The sequence below is a fragment of the Hordeum vulgare genome, chromosome 1H (genome assembly GCF_904849725.1).
Source record: "Hordeum vulgare subsp. vulgare chromosome 1H, MorexV3_pseudomolecules_assembly, whole genome shotgun sequence".
Lineage (NCBI taxonomy): Eukaryota > Viridiplantae > Streptophyta > Magnoliopsida > Poales > Poaceae > Hordeum > Hordeum vulgare.
The window spans coordinates 493288907-493310235 of NC_058518.1; the positions used below are offsets into that span (position 1 = coordinate 493288907).

At 44.7% G+C, this 21329-nt stretch overlaps 1 protein-coding gene across 1 annotated transcript; it reads left to right on the plus strand.

Annotated features, from left to right (window-relative positions):
* The first annotated feature begins 306 nt into the window (after positions 1 to 306).
* On the plus strand, positions 307 to 9649 carry LOC123449282 (zinc finger protein BRUTUS-like). The gene is made up of 14 exons (XM_045126440.1): positions 307 to 636; positions 1480 to 1689; positions 2762 to 2956; positions 3034 to 3380; positions 3880 to 4105; positions 4237 to 4405; positions 4494 to 5729; positions 6358 to 6529; positions 6657 to 6878; positions 7475 to 7612; positions 8621 to 8855; positions 8948 to 9007; positions 9228 to 9299; positions 9384 to 9649. Exons 1-14 carry the CDS (start codon positions 322 to 324, stop codon positions 9516 to 9518), a joined length of 3732 nt encoding a protein of 1243 aa, XP_044982375.1. The 5' UTR covers positions 307 to 321; the 3' UTR covers positions 9519 to 9649.
* Positions 9650 to 21329: the final 11680 nt, after the last annotated feature.

The window sequence follows — 21329 nt, forward strand, 5'->3', positions numbered from 1 at the left end:
TTTGTGTTTAACCATTGTATAGAGTCGAAATATAGATGCACCGCATGACAGCCCAGGAAAAAAACATGGAGATGGGGGTAGAAGGGTCAAAGACAATGAGTGCACATTTTCTCACCTCAAGAAATGCAATCTCACTGGCTAGTGGGACCACGCAGGCCCACGAGCCCACAACGGACACTGGCGCCGTTCCACGTCTGATTGGCCACCACCACACAGAAAAAGCCCAGAAAACCACACGAAACTGCACGAGAGAGAGAGAGAGAGAGAAACCCACCCAGCCAGCCAGAGCCAGACGCCCGTACACACACCGAGCAGAGAGGAATGGCGCCGACGCCGATGGCTGGGGACGGCCCGATCGCCGCGGTGGCCCCGCGCACCCCTCCCCCGCCCTCCTCCTCGGCCGAGGCGTCGGCCTCCGGCTCCGGCTCCGGCGCCACCGCGGGGTCGGCGGCCGAGGCGCCCGTGCTGATATTCGTCTACTTCCACAAGGCGATCCGCGCGGAGCTGGACAGGCTGCACGCCGCGGCGGTGCGGCTCGCCACGGAGCGCGGCGGGGACGGCGACGTGGCGGCGCTCGACACGCGCTGCCGCTTCCTCTTCTCCGTCTACAGGCACCACTGCGACGCCGAGGACGCGGTACGGTTGTTTATCCATGGCGCGCCCCGAGCCTCTGAGCTCGCTCTCGCGTTCCGATTACTTTTGTCAGCGAATTTGCGGCGGATAACTGTGCTGCGATGTGTTGGAATGCGAAATTACGGCTGTGCAGGCGTTTAGGTCCGCGGAACTGTGGGGTAGGTTCCGAATTCTCCGAGGATTTGGGGTTTGATTCAGGGTTCAGAGCGAGGCGTAACACTGCCGTTATCTGAAAGTGGATGGAGTTTGTGGGTATGGTGTCATGATGATATGCTCAAATAATATGGGGCACGCTTACGATCTTGCATATACTTCACCGTGTGATAGTGAACTATTCCCTGCATTCTACATTATCCTTTTATTACTGCATTTCCTCAATTTTACTAGCATTTTGTTGCAAACGCCTAGGCATGTCTTAAACTGAACCGTTGAACCATGGCCCTTGAGCGACTAATCACAGGAGTCCATCTCAGAGTACATAATTTTCTCTTTACATTTGTCATCTGCAAAAGTAAAGGTTGCGCATTTAATAAATTGTTCACTTGGTATGGCCGTATGGGTATGAGTGTTTTAACTGAAAATGAATTTTCCTGGCATTTGCTTCACTTGGTATGGGATGTGCCTGTGATACGTTAACTGTTCAACACATATTTTACGGGGAAGGGATGTGCCTGTGATATGTTCATTGTTCAGAGCATGAGCTTTACGGCCTGGTATCATTTACTCTAGACCGACTTCCTATCTTATATTGATATATTTGTGAAATTTTGTGAGCCAACTTTAATTAACTATATGTTTATACTGTACTGAAATTTTGGAGCTAATATTTGCCTTTGATGATTGCAGGTTATCTTTCCAGCACTCGATATTCGAGTAAAGAATGTAGCAGGGACGTATTCCCTTGAGCACAAAAGGGAAAATGATCTCTTTTCCCACCTATTCGCTCTATTACAGCTTGATGTACATAACAATGATGGTGCCCGTAGGGAGATTGCATCCTGTACTGGAGCAATTCGAACATTTATAACTCAACACATGTTCAAGGAAGAAGAACAGGTTTGTCCATTTCCTTGTTCTGCTATTTTTACGCTGTTTGTTGAAATGACACTCAAAGGCGATTTCATTTCTCTATCAGGTAGCAGTATAAGATTTGTTGCCATAGTTGTAACTGGCTAACTGGATGTGGTATGAAGTTCCGTATTAGGAAGTTTTGAGTTGCCGAATCAAACTAACAAATTGTAATTCAAATCATATGCTGGGAAGTGGGATCTTGGGATGTACTTTTGCCTCAAGGGCTTTAGCATTGAGAAGACGTTATGTAAGAGTAGAAGCAATAACATACGTATCTAGTTACAGCTGCTGTTAGTTATATCCACTCCTTTTTTAGGCATTTATGCCTTTGGCACTCTTTAGTTACTTCTACTGCTTCTGTAGTAAGGTAGTTTTCCTTTTTGTCTACTCTAATTTACATTTACAAACAACATAGTGAACTACGGGACAAATATGATCACCATTTTGTACAAAACGATAGAAGGTTAGGCACATGTCGGATGATGTTTCTAAGTACTATTTTCCTGCCAATTGACAATCTGCTCTGTATCCACCGTTATGCTCTAATATAAGGGTCACATCACGTCACTGGGTATGCAGTATGCTGGTATAACAAAACCTAAACGCTGCTTCCAAGTATGCATGCAACTTGTGGTCTGCTGAAAAGACTTCATAATCTGGAAGCCACCTTTTAGAGTACTATAGTATCTCTAGAATAACAATATTGCTGTGCCCTGTATAAGAGATTTTTTTTTGGCATTATGTGCTCTCTGTGCCTGCTTACCGTACTGCACAGCTGTGTAAAGCCATGTCCTGGTAGGAGCTTTGATTAGAGTGTCTTTTACAGCTCAGAGAACTCAATGGTGAACTTAACTGTAAATACGGAAGTTCACTATGAGAAATTTCTCTTGGGCTTTTACAATGCTGCATAATTATTTTTGGTTATGTATTCGATACAATTTATCACTCGTGCTATGTCTTCATTAAATCATTATATTAGTGTCTCCTCTGTCATTATTTGTTCCTTTCAGCATAGTGGCATACAGTTTTGGTTTCTAATCATTGGAGGATGTTTCAGGTCTTCCCATTGCTTATTACAAAGTTCTCATATGAAGAGCAAGCTGATTTAGTCTGGCAGTTCATATGCAACATCCCTGTAAATATGATGGCAGATTTTCTTCCATGGCTTTCATCTTCTGTTTCATCTGACGAACACCAAGATATTCTTAACTGCTTACAGAAAATAGTTCCTCAAGAGAAACTTCTCCAACAGGTAAGCATTAATTATCGTGCATCTTCTAATCACTGTGATCTTTATGTTATTTAATTTTAGTTTCAAAATTCTTATAGGTTGTATTTGCATGGATTGGAGGGAAGGCAATAACAGTGGTACAAGATTTTGATAATCCTTGTACAAAAGGCAGTTATAGATGTGAGGGTATCTCTTATCAAACAGACAAGAAAATATGCTCACATGAGAATTCTACAATTGGAAAGAGAAAGTATGCAGAATCTGATCATAGCCAACTTGTAACACATCCTATAGATGAGATATTGTATTGGCACAATGCTATTCGGGAAGAATTGAGTGATATAGCAGAGGAGACAAGAAGGATCCAGCAGTCTGGAGACTTCTCCAATATATCAGCCTTCAATCTGAGGCTTCAGTTTATTGCAGATGTGTGCATCTTCCATAGGTGTGTGTGGCTTTGAACGTCGACTCATCTGCACCTTTGTTTCAAATCTTGACGAGTAGCCAGTCATCGTAGCTGATAATGATCTCTTTCTATTATGTTGGACATATTGGTACCTTGTCAGTTATACATCATTGCTTACACAGAATTTGACAACAAGCTACTTTTATATGAACAAGTTGATTTTATATTCATCATTGTGTACAAATATAGATGCATCTAGCAAAATGTCTTGACATCAAGTGGTGCTTTAGGCACGCAACTCATGTGAATAACAGTGAAGTTGTGAGAACACGAGATACTAGCAAGCACAGTGAATGAGCAGAATCACGAGCATTGTGAATATGTTCTTGTGTTCTTTGCTTTGAAGTTTACATTGTTTTCCTCAAAACAACTGGTTCTTTATAGATCCCATTTATCAGTTTTTTATTTTATCATGTGAAGTGGCCTAATCTGGCATCCTTTGTTTGATCAGTTGTTTCTCTCTTTTGTTCATCTGCAGTGTTGCTGAGGATCAAGTTATCTTTCCTGCAGTTGATGGTGAAGTGTCCTTTGAGCAGGAGCATGCTGAACAAGAACAGCAGTTTAACAAATTTAGATGTTTAATTGAACAAATCCAAACTGCTGGAGCCAGATCAACGGCGGTGGATTTTTACTCCGAGTTATGTTCACAAGCTGATCAGATTATGGAGGAAATTGAGAAGCACTTCAGCAATGAGGAAACAAAGGTTATTTTTTTAAGAAACAAAAGTATAGCCTAGTAGTTGAGAAGCTGGGACCATTTCCCTCTCAGTCAGAATATTGCATGGTAGACCAAGTGATTAGCAGGGTCTCATCTGTAGTTCAACTTCTTATCTAGGTTCTTCCTCAAGCTAGGACAAATTTCTCACCAGAGAAACAAAGAGAACTTCTGTATAGAAGTCTTTGTGTCATGCCGCTGAAGTTGTTGGAGCAGGTTTTACCATGGTTTGTATCAAAGCTGGATGATGTAAATGGACAGTCTTTCCTTCAGAATATGTGCTTGGCAGGTACCTTTTTACTTTAAGTTTACAATTTGTTCTATGCCTCTATACCACACTAGATCTTTTAAAACATATCATTTTTTGCATGAAACAGCACCTTCCTGTGAAACTGCACTGGTTACTCTTCTCTCTGGCTGGGCGTGCAAAGGTCGTTTTAAGGATAAATCCAACTTGGGTAAATTCATATGCTTGCCATCAGGAGCGCTGAGCTGCCCATTGGATGGAGACGGGTTAAAAAGATGTCAGTCATTCTGCCCATGTTCATTGGCCAGCTACGGAACCTTTTCAGCACATTTGCAAACAGAAAATGGTTCAAGGCCAGTCAAGCGAGGAAATCATGCAGCATCTAGTACCAATATTAATGGAAGTCACTGCTCACAAATTACTGACATTGAAGAGTCCCGATGTGGCAGCAAACCTTGCCACATTCCCGGATTAAGAGTAGAAAGTAGCAACGTTGTTGCTGATTCATTTGCTTCTGTAAACTCTTTTCGCTCGCTGTCTTGCAGTTATTCTGCACCTTCGTTATACTCGAGTCTTTTTTCATGGGAGACAGATACATCATTTTCCAGTCCAGATAACATCTCTAGGCCAATTGATGCTATATTCAAATTTCATAAGGCAATTCGCAAAGATTTAGAGTTCTTAGATGCTGAATCTGGAAAGCTCATTGATGGAGATGAATCTTGCCTTCGCCAGTTCGTCGGAAGATTTCGCCTACTGTGGGGTCTTTACAGAGCACATAGCAATGCTGAAGATGAAATTGTCTTCCCTGCTCTTGAATCGAAAGACGCACTACATAATGTCAGTCACTCGTACACCCTTGATCACAAACAGGAAGAAGAGTTATTTAAAGATATATCGATCATACTGCTTGAGCTTTCACATTTGCGTGATGATTCAGGTCATCCCACTGACGAAACCGATGAAGCTGGAAAAGGCCATATTTGTTCATACAGTGAGATTGATTGGTCCAGAAAGCATAATGAACTTTTGACAAAGCTCCAAGGAATGTGCAAGTCTATCCGGTTTACCCTGTCTAATCATGTGCATAGAGAAGAACTTGAGTTGTGGCCACTGTTTGATAAACATTTCTCTGTAGATGACCAAGATAAGATTGTAGGCCGTATAATTGGATCTACAGGAGCTGAGGTTCTACAGTCAATGATACCTTGGGTTACGTCAGCACTTAGTCTAGATGAACAGAACAAGATGCTGGATACGTGGAAGCAGGCAAGTAAGAATACAATGTTTGATGAATGGCTAAATGAATGGTGGAAGAGTTCACCAACTTCATCTGGACCCTCAAATGAGAGCTCCCCTTCAGAAGGTCTACTCAGTTTTTTTTCTTCTCTTCAAACTCTTTCACCATGTTTTTGTTCGGTGTATTTACTATTTACTTTCTTCCATCTGGTAGTATATTTTCCAAGTCAAATATGTTATCCAGGACCCACGCTATGTTGTTTTTGATAAAGCAGATAGTTAGATGCTCTGTTACTTAAGTAAGACATGCTACCTATTTTTCCATAAATAATGGTGACACGGTTGAATACTAAGTTACAAGCAGCATGTTGGTATGAATGGTTTGCATGGACAAAGGGAAATATTAGAGAAGATTCCAATTTAGGGCAAAGAAGATGGGAAAGGTATATTGATGCATCTCTTTGCAACAACTAAAACTGACAATATGGACTCCCTGGTTTCTCTGAGCTATTTCAGTGATCTAATCTAGACATTATACAAATCATGTCTGATGTAAATTTGTGACAAAAGGGAACATTCAATGAGAATGAAGTTGGACAAATCATACATAACAGCAACTGACTAGAAAAACACTAGTCAGGGAAAACTAAAATGATGTGATTGGGGTGTACATTTATGATGAATGGAAAAAATAATCCTCTACACCTCTACAGTTTTATTATAACACTGACCTTTTCTTTTCTTTTGCCCTGTAGAAACTCAATTCGAGGAAAACCTTGACCAGAGTGACCAGATGTTTAAGCCTGGTTGGAAGGACATCTTCCGAATGAATCAAAGTGAGCTCGAGGCCGAGATACGAAAGGTTTCTCAAGATTCTACACTTGACCCAAGGAGGAAAGCATATCTAATCCAAAATCTAATGACGAGGTTTGTCATTTTAAAGTTGCAAAAAATAAGTTGTAGTGGCTATCGCTGATGTTTTGCCCCAATTTTTTTCGTAAAGTAATTGGAATGACTGTTGTATATTTGATATTGTTAATTACATTGATTTCAGTCGCTGGATAGCTGCTCAGCAGAAGTCACCACAACAAAGACCAGAAGATCACAGTGGATCCACTGAAATACCTGGATGTTCTCCTTCTTATCGAGATCCAGAGAAACAAACATTTGGTTGTGAGCATTACAAAAGAAACTGCAAGCTTGTTGCTGCCTGCTGCAATAAGCTGTTCACGTGCAGGTTCTGTCATGATAAAGTTAGTGATCACACAATGGAAAGGTAAACTTAGTACAACCAATGTCTTCTGTGTTGTGCAGTTTAATACTCCCTCCGTCCCAAAATAAATGTCTTAAACTTAGTACAACTTTGTATTAGAGCTAGTACAAAGTCAAGACAGTTATTTTGGGACGGAGGGAGTAATTCTTACAGCAGCAGGATGCTCAACACCCATTTTTAACACATGATCAATAAATAATGAGATTTAGATAAGCTTGCGGTTAATTTGCTCTCGTTTAAAGCAGCAAGGTGACATGATTAAATATTAATTTAGGCGCTTACTCATCATGGCTCTTGTACTATCTTTTCTTTTTTCTCTTTAATCTGTGTGTTCCCAAAGTTCCATTCACATGGAAAAAATTGTTTGAAGAAGCTTCAAATGGACTAAGATTGGCCCTGTGAACTTCTTAGCTTCCCTGTTTGTAGCTTTTAATTGCTGTGCCATAGCTATGTGGTAGTCTATAAAAATGCATTAGCTATATAAGGGCAGAAATCATATTATATTGCATACCTTTTCTGTAGTAGCATTGGTTGTTAGATTTGTTGTGAGATAATAAGCTAATATGATATTGCTCACTTTGCGGTACTGCAAATTTTAGGAAAGCAACTTTGGAGATGATGTGCATGCTATGTATGAAAGTTCAACCAGTTAGTCCAAATTGCCGAAGTCCTTCTTGCAATGGGCTATCGATGGCAAAATATCATTGCAGTATATGCAAGTTTTTTGATGATGAAAGGTAAAGACTTAACTTGTTTGCTAGGTTTCAGTTTATCTTGCTGAGTTTTTCCTTGTAAATGAATGTTCGCTCCACCATTCGCAGGCTAATGTAGTCTTTGATTTTGGGTGATTATCTCTATCCTCACATATGAAACCAAATATTGCACTCAACCATGAATATAATATAAGGTTGGACATAAATATATCAATATGATATTAGTTAACGTTGTTAAGTTTCATGCACTAGCCAACACAACCAAAAGTCCGAACTGATGGAAAGGGTTAGGCAATCTACATATACACTCCAACGTCCCCTCTCACGTGTGACGTGGGAATTCAACACGTGGATAAACTCAAAGGTATGGTTCAAGAGGCCTATATGTGGACACAAAGGGGGGAACGCCAATTTTTAGATAAATTATGAAAGCCAGGACTTGAACTCAACACCTTGGACCCTGATACCATGTTAAGTTTCATGCACTAGGCAACGCAACCAAAAGTCCCGAACTAATGGAAAGGGCTAAGCAATCCACATGTGCACTTTAACAAATATGACGAGGCATCTATTGTAATTTTGGGAACTAGTTAATCTCTAGAGGGTTCACTAATTGTAGGAAGACACTTATACCACCTCCTTTTCTTGTTCCCTGTCACTCCCTAAAGCCAAAATGTGGAATACCTTACTGATGGATGGTGGCTGAACTGTAATTACCAATCCTCAAATACTTACCACTTCTGTTAGCTTGCTTGGAATTATACATCACAATAATGCATCATCTTTGTAATGTAGATACATTTATGCTATGATAAATGCATCATGTGGCTCATGTCTGCCTTTTTGTCTGCAAAGTAGTGCTTTCTTTTCTTTAGACTCAACAGTTCAATCCTCCTGTGCATACCCTTTTGAAGTTTCCATTCGGTCCAAAAGTACAAGCTAGTCACTAGTAGGTTCCGTTTGGTGTTTTATGTAACGTGCTGTCCATCTCCATAAAATATTTGCAGACGCCTAATTACGTGAACTTTACAGGAGTGTGTATCATTGTCCCTTTTGTAATTTGTGTCGTCTTGGAGAAGGATTAGGCACCGATTTCTTCCACTGCATGAAATGCAATTGTTGCCTCGGCATGAAACTGAAAGAACACAATTGTCGGGAAAAGATGCTTGAGATGAACTGTCCAATCTGTTGCGACTTCCTATTCACATCGAGTGCAGCAGTCAGAGGGCTTCCTTGTGGCCACTTCATGCATTCAGCTTGCTTTCAGGTATGATAGTCTAGTCAGTCGCAAGTAACCCGAGGCGTTCTTTTCATGTAAACTTTCTGGGATTCTATCCTGACAATATTTGTCAACTGTAGGCATATACTTGCAGTCACTACACCTGTCCAATCTGCAGCAAATCCTTGGGAGATATGACGGTAAGTTACGCCACTTGATACCAAGACTGTTTCTGCTTTTCATACCAATGATTAGGTTCGATTTTGCTCTACATCTTCTATCTTACGGCAGTTTGAAATACCAGAAACCATTGCTTTCGTATTAATAAATTATGTCTGTATGAACACCACTTTACCTTTCCAAAACAAAGTCGAACAAAACAATGTGCAGAGTTCTTATCCTCTCGTTTTCTTCATATAGGTGTATTTTGGCATGCTCGACGGCTTGCTGGCTGCGGAGGAGCTTCCCGAGGAGTACCGCAACCGGTGCCAGGTACGCCGTTTCTCTCGTCCTGAATTCGTTCTTCCCATTGACTGAATGAAGGATTTACGCTGCCGCTCCGCCTGATTGTTCCAGGACATACTCTGTAACGACTGCGGGAGGAAAGGGCTGTCTCGGTTCCACTGGCTGTATCACAAATGCGGCGCCTGCGGCTCGTACAACACCAGGGTTATCAAGACCGAGGCACCAGGTTGTTCCACGCCGAATTAGCAGGCGAGGCGTTTTCTGTTTTCTTCTGCTCGATTCTTTTGGAAATCCGCCTCTGTAATGTGTCTCGATACAGAGGAACATTGCATATGTATAGCCGTGGGATGCTTAATGAAGTCGGTTCGGAGCATGAATGTCACTTTTGGTTAGCAGCGCAGTTAATAGCCAGTTTATTTACTGTAGTAAACGCTAATAATTCTACTACTCCCTCCGTACCTAAATATAAGTCTTTTAAGATATTTCACTAGGTGTCTACATACGGAGCAAAATAAGTGAATCTATACCCTAAAATATGTCTATATACATCCGTATGTAGTCCATTAGTGAAACTCTTAGGAAAACTTATATTTACGAACAGAGGGAGTATATAACAGCCATCCGGACCCGTCCCTAGGAGGACAAATTTTGTGTTTTGACCGTTTTGAAGAAGTTGATCCACATCTGACCTTAGTTTGCAAAAAATTTGAAATCTGATCCTTTTCTTACCGCGGGACCCTTTAACGATAGGGTATGACAACCTATCGTCGAGGCCCCTGGCGGTAGGAAAATGGCCTACCACCGTAGCGGCTGGCGGTAACATGTGTAACCCTATCGTCAGATGGTCCAACGGTAGGCACGCACGCGCATTGTATCCGTAACTTAGAATTTTCTTATGGTGACGTGCAACCCTATCGTCAGGGATCTCGACGGTAGGTTGTTATACCCTACCATTATGGACCTCAGCGATAGCAAATGGGTCAGATCTTGAAATTTTTGAATCCTAGGATAAGACTTGGTTGAAGTTCATAAAAAAGTCAAAACACGAAAATTGTCCTCTCTATGAAGGATAATGCTTTAGGACAGTCTGTTTGGCAGTGCAAGAACTGGCAGTCTGGCAGCGTGGATGGAACCGAGGCTGCCTGTCACTGCGCCACCCTGCATCACCCGGGGCCGCGTTCCCCGCTCCAACTGGCCGTTTCTGTTAAAACTAATTATGTAATTAGGGGAAAATCTCCCCTTAACCAACCGTCAAGCGGTTTCCTCCTGCAACGACGGTTCTCTCTCCGTCTCTCCTGGAACCGACGCATCCCTTCCGATTGCGTCTCCTCCCGTTGTATAAAAGGGCAGATCTCTGTCATCATTGAATAAGAATCTCATTTTATTCAAACACGTTATCAGCACGAGTCTACCAGAAAAGGAGCGAATAGAGAAACAGAGAAGGGAAGAAAGACTCGACGCTGGTGAGATGTCGCCCCTGACTACTTTCTTCCTTCGTCTCGTCAAGGAGGACAACCGCCGGAACCGCCTCGTTGCCCGTCGCCCCCGTACCCTCACTGGACGCGGCCTGAACGCTGGAAGCGGCCGGAACGCCACTGCACGTGGCCGGGGTGCCACTGGACGCGGTCAGAATGCCGCCGGTAGCTTCGCACGGGGCGGTTACCGCGCCACCAGGCATGCGGGTGGCCAGCGCGCCACAGAGGACGCCGCCCAGGGCGCACCCGTCGGCCTTGGCGCCACCGCGCCTCCTACCAACGGCCTCAACCCATGGCTGCTCGCCGGCCACGCCGTGCCGATGGTGCACGCGGACCCGCCTCCGCCCCCTCCTCCGCCAGCGCACTGGCTGCCTCCGCACACGCCAACGCCCGCCGCCGAGGATGCCGGCCCAAGTCGATGCCCGCCCGGCTACTTACCTGTGCCGATGCGCCCTGTGACCGCGGAGGAGGCGCTCGGCTTCGTCTCTGCGCCCACCGGTGCCTCCGGTGTCGTCCGCCTCGGAGCAGGAATGGAGGGCGTCGTGGCCAATGCCCCACCACCGCAGGAGATGAACGCGGGCCCGAGCAGCCGCGCGGAGCGGCGCTTCGGCCGCCTCTTTGGGCGCGCCGTCGCTGCCCTCGACCGCCAGGCCGGCCGCCGCGCCGGCTCGTGGGCTCCGGCGAGCCTTGGCCTTGGCTTTGGCGCCACTCGCCTGGACCCCGTCGCCGTTGCGTCTTCTTCTGACGAAGAGGCCCCCCCCGTGGGGCGCCGGTGATTACCGGTGCAGTGACGGGAGGAGGGGCTCTCGGTCCTGGTGCCGCCGCTGCCTGGTTTCTACGGTTTGCTGGCGAGGTGGGAAAGAAGATGCGAGATGAAGAACGAGAGGTGGTGCTGCGGCTGGTCACTGCCTTATCATCTCGATTCCTTCTCCTTCTTTTATTCTATGGTGGTGATGTCCGTGTAATGGCTACAGCCTGGCGCATTCATTGCTACGCTGGCTTCACGCCATGCAGACCCAAGCCGAATTGGCTGGTAGTGTTTGTCTGTTTAAGTACTACTAGTACTAGTTTCGTATTTATGTATGAGCATACCATATCTAGTATTAGTTAGTACTAATTATTGTACATAGTATAGTTTTAGACTATGTTTAGTATTACTATTTTAGTACTACTATTTACACTTAGTCTAGTTCTAGATTTACTCTAGTTTAAGATTTGTGTAATTATAAGTGTGTTTATATTATGCAATGGATTGATGATATAAATAAAGTACCGTATTTCATCTGGGAAGAATGACATGTTCTATGTGTTTACCACATATTCAGTTCGCTTGAACATGTGCTTGCGATTGAAATCATCTTCTCTCGCATCTCAAACTTGCAAATTTTTGAATATTTCTCCCTCGTCTTATTTGGAATCACAAGGTAATGAGTTGTGATCTACTGCACATGTGCAGACTATCCCCTCTTACTGTAAGGTCTACGCTTTGTCAATCTTGACATGCGATTACCTTCAATGTGTATTCCTTTATATCTAAATTGTAGCATACACAAGGTAATGGACATGCAGCCTATTACTGTGAGATCTAAGTGATCTTCAATGTGTTATGTTCACACAATTGAGGTTGAGATTTTTTCAAGTTTTACACTTGACTATCAAATTTTTGCATTCTTATTACACAACCATGATGGTTTTTAATTTACCATCCGTAAATTGATTATCTCTGGTTCCTCATGTAGGCCAAGATGACTGCCAAAGAATTTGAGGAGCTTGCCCTCAATGGCCACAATTACCCTACATGGGCCATGGACATCAAGATCAGTCTTGCGTCCCGTGGGATCGCGTGCAATCCAGCCCCCGGAGACTCCTCTCCCGGCTGGAGCCACGCCGCTGACAGAACAGCAGAACTATGCTGCCTTATACATCATAAGGCACCATATTCATCCAGATCTCAAGTCTGAGTATTTACAGGGGGAATCTCCTAGTACTCTGTTTCTGGCCCTCAAAACGAGGTATGAACAGCAGAAGGCAGTGGTCCTGCCTGAAGCACTCCATGATTGGACTCATCTCCGCCTTCAGGATTTCAAGTCCATTGGTGAGTACAATCATGCTGTTCATAAGATATGTTCCAAACTGCGTTTTTGTGAGAAGGAACCTACTCAGGGGGAGATGATAGAGAAAACTTTATCTACTATGCTCCCTTCTGATAGGATCCTCCAACAGCAATACCGTGCTCGCAACTACACTGTCTATTCCGAGCTTATTCACATGTTACTTCAGGCTGAAAAGCATGATGAGCTACTCGCTAAGAATGGCTCTCAGCGCCCAGTTGGGGCACAACCTTTACCTGAAGTTCATCTGAATGTCGCGAATAGACAGAAGTTTAATGGTACCTTTCGAGGTAAACATTCCAATTCTGAGCACAAGCACAAGCGCAATGGGAACAGAAAATTCAGAAACATGGGCAAGGGCAAAGGCACTGCAAAGCCAAAGTTCGATAAAACTAAACTTTGCAACAAGTGTGGATGCTACTCGCATTCTACTGAAAAGTGCTCAATGCCCAAGCATCTGGTCATGCTGTACCGGCAATCTCAGGGACGCAAAGCACCTCAAGGGAAAAGGCTTGAAGCTAACTTCAACCTACATCCGCATAGCGCAAATGGAGCTGGCGATTCACAGGATATTCCTCCTGGACCAAGCAACGCCAAGATTCCTTATCCTCTTGAGGACCTTGCTGAAACGGAGGCCATGTTACTTGAGTACACCTCAAACGATGTGTTTGGCGACTTTGACTAGTCCCTCGACCTCCTTAGTGATCTATTTAACTATGTCCATTTGTGATGATTGTAATAAGAACATAAGTTTGTTGTTGTCTTTATATTGTATTGTATCAGCGCATTTGATATAATAAAGATTGTATTCTATGTATTAACATAAGGTTTTCTTATTGAAAATTCTCTCGTTTTTATATAGTTTTTCTACGGGGACAATCCGATGGAAGAGGAATTATGCCTTGTGGACAGTGGTACCATAAACTCCATACTGAGGGAGATAAAATATTTCCAAACTCTGAAAAAGATGAATGGAGATATTCTAACTATTGCTGGACGCGATACAGTGATTGTTGGTACTGGACGTGCCATATTCACACTCCCAAGTGGTACACAAGTGATGATAGAGGATGCTTTATTGTATCCTGACTCATCACGTACCCTGATCAGTTATCGAGATATCCGTAAGAATGATTTTCATATTGAAACCCATGAAGACAACAAAGAGGAGTATTTACTCTTTACTAAAGATCACGGATATGGCAAAAAGGTACATGAGAAAATTCCTTCTCTATCGTCTGGTTTGTACTATACGTACATCAAACCCGTGGAACATGTTGCATACAAAGTAATTTTTCAGAATGTTGACGCATTCCAAACCTGGCATGATCGCCTGGGCCATCCCGGAATCGGGATGATGAGAAAAATTACTAGCAATTCCATTGGTCATAATTTGCTTGAGTCAAAATTTCCTCAATCTTCTGATTTTGTGTGCACATCTTGTGCCACGGGAAAGCTAATTTTGAGGCCCTCGCACCTCAAAATACAAGCTGAACCACTTCAATTCCTTGAACGTATTCAAGGAGACATTTGTGGTCCCATTCAGCCATTATCTGGACCTTTTCGGTATTTCATGGTTCTGATTGACGCATCTACACGATGGTCACACGTGTGCCTTCTATCCACACGAAACCATGCATTTGCCAAGATAATGAGGCAAGTCATTAAGTTGCAAGCCCATTATCCTGAAAGTCGAATTAAGACAATTCGAATGGACAACGCTGCAGAATTCTCCTCACGTGCCTTCAATGATTATTGCATGGCTTTGGGGATTGAAGTTCAGCACTCTGTTCCATATGTCCATACACAAAATGGTTTGGCTGAAGCATTGATTAAGAGGATTAAACTCATTGCAAGACCTTTGTTGATGAATTGCAACTTGCCAACCTCTTGTTGGGGTCATGCAGTGTTACACGCTGCTGACTTGATACAATTGAGGCCAACTGCATATCACAGTTCTTCCCCTCTAGAATTGGTACGTGGAAATCCTCCTAGCATTTCCCATCTGCGTAAGTTCGGATGTGATGCATACATCCCGATCTCACCACCACAACGGACATCTATGGGCCCACACAGAAAGTTGGGGATCTACGTGGGGTACAAATCACCGTCGATTATCAAGTACCTGGAACCCCTAACTGGGGATCTGTTCACAGCCCGTCACGCTGATTGCATATTTAATGAGGAACATTTTCTGGCATTAGGGGGAGATTTCAAGTACCAGAAAGAATGCCCGGAAATTGATTGGAATGCTCATACCATTTCATCCTCTGATCCACGTACCCATGAGACCGAACTTCAAGTTCGGAAGATCATTAATTTGCAACATCTTGCAAATAATCTGCCAGATTCATTTACTGATCTAAAAGGTGTTACAAAATCCTTAAATCCGGCCAGAAACGCGCCAGAAAGAGTGGAGGTACCAATAAAAACCACTCAACTCCCTGTTTCTAAAAAGAGGGGGAGTAGTATGGCTTCTGACCTGGAGCTAGCTTCTAGCAAGCAGCAAAGGAAATCGAGGAAAAAATCCTCGGAGTCAGTAAATGCAGGTCAACTCAACGTTGACAAACACCTGATGGGTAGTTCAGACCCAGTGGAAGGGCAACCTTCACAACCCAGCTCCAGTGTGCACAAACTAGCTGGAACATCGGAACACCTAGACTCAACCGTATTGGGAAATCACGAAGAGTCTCTAGGGGTGCAGGAAATTTCCATCAACTATGTTGATTCTGGAGAATCATTTGACCGTAAGACTACGACTGTCGACATATATTTTGCTGAAAAGATTGCAGATACCCTTCTCACTGATCATGATCCAAGGTCTATCGTCGAGTGCCAAAGGCGCTCCGACTGGCCTAAATGGAAGGATGCAATCCAAGCAGAAATTGCCTCACTTAACAAAAGGAAGGTATTCACTGAAGCAATACCTACACCTCCCAATGTTTTCCCCGTGGGATTCAAATGGGTTTTCCTCCGGAAACGGAATGAGAACAATGAGGTGGTGAGATATAAAGCAAGGCTCGTAGCACAAGGTTTTACGCAGAAACCCGGCATTGATTTCAATGAAACATACTCTCCAGTAATGAGTGGAACCACTTTCCGATATCTTATATCTATGGCGGTGCAAAATCGTCTATCTATGCAGTTGATGGACGTCGTGACCGCATATCTTTACGGGTCACTAGATTCGGACATACATATGAAGGTTCCTGACGGAATCTCCGTCCCGAATAACAATGCAAAACGCAACATGTATTGTGTAAAGCTGAATAAGTCATTGTATGGCTTAAAACAGTCGGGGCGGATGTGGTACAACCGACTAAGTGAGTTCCTTCTTCAAAAAGGTTACTCCAATAGTGATGATTGCCCATGTGTCTTCATCAAGAAGTCCTCTATAGGATTTTGCATCATTTCTGTGTATGTTGATGATCTCAACATCATTGGCAGTGCACCAGACATTGATGAAGCACGCAATCACCTAAAGATGGAATTTGAGATGAAGGATTTGGGTAAAACCAAATTTTGCTTAGGTATTCAACTTGAGCACCTTCTCTCGGGAATCATGGTACACCAAGCTGCCTATATCCAGAAAATATTGGAGAAATTCAATATGGACAAATCCTATCCATCTAAAACTCCTATGGTGGTTCGATCTCTAGACGTAGAGAAAGACCCGTTCAGACCGAGGGATGATGGAGAAGAGGTGTTGGGACCTGAAGTTCCATATCTCAGTGCAGTTGGAGCGCTTATGTATCTTGCAAATTGCACAAGACCTGATATTGCATTTGCAGTGAATCTACTTGCTAGACACAGCGCAACTCCCACCAAACGACATTGGTCTGGAGTAAAGAATATCTTTCGATATCTCCAAGGCACAAAGGATCTTGGCCTATTTTTTCAGTTCCAGCAAAATCTGGACTCTGATATGACTGGGTATGCAGATGCCGGTTATTTGTCTGATCCCCATAATGCCAGATCTCAGACCGGTTTTGTGTTCCTACATGGTGGTACAGCTATATCATGGAAGTCTTCCAAACAGACTCTAGTGGCTACATCTACCAATCATTCTGAAATAATTTCATTATTTGAAGCGTCATGTGAATGTGTATGGCTTCGCAGAATGATAAACCACATACAACAGTCATGTGGAATTGGTTCTATTGAATCACCCACCATTATCTATGAGGATAATGCGGCATGCGTTGCACAGATGCAGACAGGATATATCAAGAGCAATATCACTAAGCATATTTCTCCTAAATGGTTTTTCCCCCACAATCTTCAGAAAAGCGGGGAAATAAGCATTCTGCAAGTCAAATCATGTGACAACCTTGCTGATTTGTTTACTAAGTCTCTACCAAACTCAACATTCCAGAAATATGTTCACGGAATTGGTATGCGACGACTTAGAGACTTGCAGGCAACAGGGGGAGTTTCTTCTTGAGATATCCTTGTTCAAATAACATCACATTCTGCTATCTCTTTGTGAGTTTACATTCCAGGTTCTCATCAAAGTCTTTATGAAGAACTTTTGAAGAAGAGTTTTTGAGATGATAAAGCTTCCTGGACAATCATGAAGATAACTCCACATGGTCAAGTGTAGATTAGGGGGAGTGTTAAAACTAATTATGTAATTAGGGGAAAATCTCCCCTTAACCAACCGTCAAGCGGTTTCCTCCCGCAACGATGGTTCTCTCTCCGTCTCTCCTGGAACCGACGCATGCCTTCCGATTGCGTCTCCTCCCGTTGTATAAAAGGGCAGATCTCTGTCATCATTGAATAAGAATCTCATTTTCTTCAAACAGTTTCGACTTTGCGTCTCGACTCTTTTGTACTAATAAATGACCTTTGAAAAAACTTATTTCATGGTAATGACCCTCTACAACCACGTCAAATAATCTGACACTTATAATACACTACATGCTGCCGGTCAATCTGATGGGAATAGATCTGAGGTGACAATCATGCCTATGATCCTTAAAAAAAAGACGGTCATGCCTATGTGGTAAGAAATTTCAAAGAAACCAAATCTGTAGGCGTGTCATACATTTTTTAGAACCTATGTGATATATGTAGAAAGATTTGGCGTCTTTGATTTTTTTTAAGTGCATCTAGTGTCCCTTAATGACTTTAATGTATCAAAAATTTATAGGTTAAGTGATTAATATGTTTGTGAGTGTATATAGGTTCTATAAGTCGTTGAGGAGTTTGATATATCCGAAAAAAGTTGATCCCTAAAAATGAATATCTTTAACTGAAGACTTTGATATTTTCCTGAAGACTTTGAAAATGAGGAATTTGGTGTGTCCTTGAAGACATTAATGCGAGGACTATGAAGCGTGAAGACTTTTGTTTTCGTAGTTTTAATTCCTTTTGAGTCATATAAACAACGTATTAAGGAAAAAAATTCAAGTGATGCTCATCTCAAAGCCTACACATATTCAATTCTTCGAATGAAGCCTTTAGAAATCTTTTACAGTTCAATCAAATTCTTTAGTGATAGAAACGATGTTCTTCTGGTCTCTGAGAAAATTAATCTGATTGAGAAGTTGGGATTTCGCGTGTGCGAATTGCCTACAAGTGAGGAACATGATAGATCTGACGACTTCCATAGTTTAAAGTTTCGGCCGTTGTTGTGCTTCGCGCTAGCTGTCCCTAAGATCTTATCCACATAACGGTCATATCATCGAAGGCATTTATGTCTTATCATGTCGGGTCATATCATTGGCATTTATGTCTTATCATGTCGGATTGCATCCTGACTATAAATAGCTACCCTCTACAACCACTAGCGGGTTGGATGCTCCGAGAGAGAACTTAACAAGTGTCATTTGAAAGCAACACATCCTCCGAGGACTTTGAAAGAAAATCATCAGCAAGGAAAATCCCAAAATCCAGACACCTGAAACCCAAAGTGATTGAGCATCACTAAAGAGATTTTTCCTATGTGAAACCGACGCTTGTTACATTTAGACCGTGCATCTTTTAGATAATTAAGCGTCATGGTCTAGAGCATCCAAGAAGAAATTGTGGATTGTCGGATGACCGAGTTTGTGATGGTTTGGAATAAAACGTGAGTACTTATTCCGCAACATGTACTTCGTCACTTAGCAAATTCCTCAACTAGTAATGCTTGAGCGACGAATTTATAAAAATTGCCTATTCACCCCCTCTAGTCGATATAACGCACTTTCATCTTGCTAAGTAGGCGCAACTGTCATCTCGGATCTATTGTCGTCAGATTGACCGGCGGCACGTAGTGTATTAAATATGCCATACAATTTAGCGTCTTTAGAGGGGTCACGCCATGAAATAAGATTTTTTGACGATCCTTTAAGGATCATTTAGTAAAAAAAACTCTTGTTTTGCGACGATCGGAGTCAGAGCAACGCCCATGCCCGTGTTGCACGGTATGCTTCGTGGGCAGCTCGCGCCCCAAACTAAACCCGGGAATGAGCAGCTAGGCCCGAATCCGGCCCGGGCCAGATCAGGCTTTATTTTTTTTGGCCCGCCATGTATTTCAGACCGGACTCGGGCTTCATAAATTAGGTAGTTTACACAGAGGCCCGATCCGGTCCGATCCGAAACTGCTCTTTTTAGTCCCTTGTGACTGGGTTTTTACCTATTTTTCGTTCGTTTTGATTGGGTTGGGCTTGGCTCAGGTCCCTTTTCTTGTCGTGCTTATAAGCTTGACCCGAAAACCGACCCCGAAAACCGACCCGGTCCGAGGAATGGCCAGGTTTACCGCAGACTGCGGAAGTGCGGAGGCACTTCATCAACCGGCCGATGGATGACGATGGTGGAGTGAAGTCTAAAATAAACCTTGAAGTTGTAGGCTGTGACTGAAACAAACCTTGAATTTCAAATCCCTGAAATATGTACCCTATCTCATTGATCCAGATCGATTTGAACCTTGAGGTCATATCCAAACAGATGGTTCCTACATGTCAACCGAAAAGACCGGAATTGCTGAGTCAGCCAACACCAGGTGGGTGCCATGAAATTGAACCCCGTCAGCCAACTGCGTCACCGTAGAGGGCGATGCACTACTTGGAGAATAATTCAACCTCCTCGTCGAGAAGCTCATGGAAGCGGGAACCGTCCGACGATGACGAGCTAGTCTCCCAGCCGGGAGTTAATTGCAAAAGACTACCACAATTCGGGCCGTATTCACAAGTTGGTGCCATCTTTCAAAATTTTTGCAAATATGTACCAAGATACAGGCCGTATTTTGCGGATCCTGTATTTCTATGTATAGATGCTCTTTCTGACACACATGACCCACCGGTCAGTCTCTTACAGGGAAAACCGGCCCGGACCGCTTCGATCCGGGAAAAACCGACTCTCTCTCTTCAGCCGGACCGGACAGGCAAAAAAGAAAAACCCTTCTTTTCCTCCAACCGAGCCCACCCTGCTCCTCCACCCCGCCTCCCCCTCACCGCCACCACCGCCACACCCTGCCGGCCACTCCCTCCACCCCACCGCGTCGCGCAGGGCCAGCCGGGGTCCGACCGCGTCTTGGCCTGCCTCGCCGCCGCCACGCTGCTCGGCCGCATCGTGGATGGGTGCGCCGGGGTCATCGTCTCGGACGAACACCAGGGCGGCCACGCGGCCGCCGTGCGTCCAGTCCTTGGCGTCCATGGTGCTGCAGCGCAGGTCGTGGAGCACGGCGAACACCTCCGCGAGCAGCCCCGGGCGGTCGACGCCGATGAGCTCGAGCAGGCAGAGCGCCTCCTTGGCGGGCGGCAATGCGTCGGGCGCGGCCGCCGCGGTGGCGAGCGAGGACTCGAGGCGGACGAGCCATGGCTAAACTGGACTCTGAGACTTGGTACGTGCGTGCGTGGGTGCGTGCGTAGATAAGTGGGCGGGGTTCGCGGCGAGGGTGTCGGGCGAGTGGGATGGCTTCGGCGCGGACTTCACGGTGGCCGGCGAGCCGGTGGAGCTGCCGGCGAACGTGGTCCCGGACGCGTACCGCGAGTGGGGGGTGCAGGTGTTGGACTGGCAGACGGAGTGCCCCACGCTGGCCGACCCGGCCGCGCCGGGCGCACTCCACTACCGCCTCGTCCGCCTCCTCCCCACCGTCGACTGCGAGGCCGACGCCACCGCCGTGCACACCTCGCACCAGCGCCACGCCTCCTCCGCCGCCGCCTTCGCCTACGCCGGCGAGGGGGGCTCCTACGTGACCACGTGGCCCAAGGGCCCGGCGGCCGTGCTGGAGGTGGAGCACTGCATCTGCCACCCGGACAACGCCGAGGTGCGGGTCAGGCTGGTGCAGACGGTGGTGCTCGCCAAGGACGTCGCCCGGCTGCGCGGCCTCAAGGACGCCGCTCAGAGGGGCGGTGCTGGTGGGGGTGGAGGGAGTGGCCCGCGGTGGTGGCGGTGAGTGGGAGGCGGGGTGGAGGAGCAGGGGAACCGCCGGCGGTGAGGGGAGGCGGGGTGGAGGAGCAGGGGAGATGGGGAGATGGTGGGCT

What these genes read in the sequence shown, in the direction of transcription:
- LOC123449282 (XM_045126440.1), top strand. Translation starts at nt 322, where the DNA reads ATGGCGCCGACGCCGATGGCTGGGGACGGCCCGATCGCCGCGGTGGCC. An exon ending in TGAGAGCTCCCCTTCAGAAG is followed by an intron (nt 5,730 to 6,357) that starts GTCTACTCAGTT and finishes TTTGCCCTGTAG; the next exon opens with AAACTCAATTCGAGGAAAAC. An exon ending in AATCCTTGGGAGATATGACG is followed by an intron (nt 9,008 to 9,227) that starts GTAAGTTACGCC and finishes TTCTTCATATAG; the next exon opens with GTGTATTTTGGCATGCTCGA.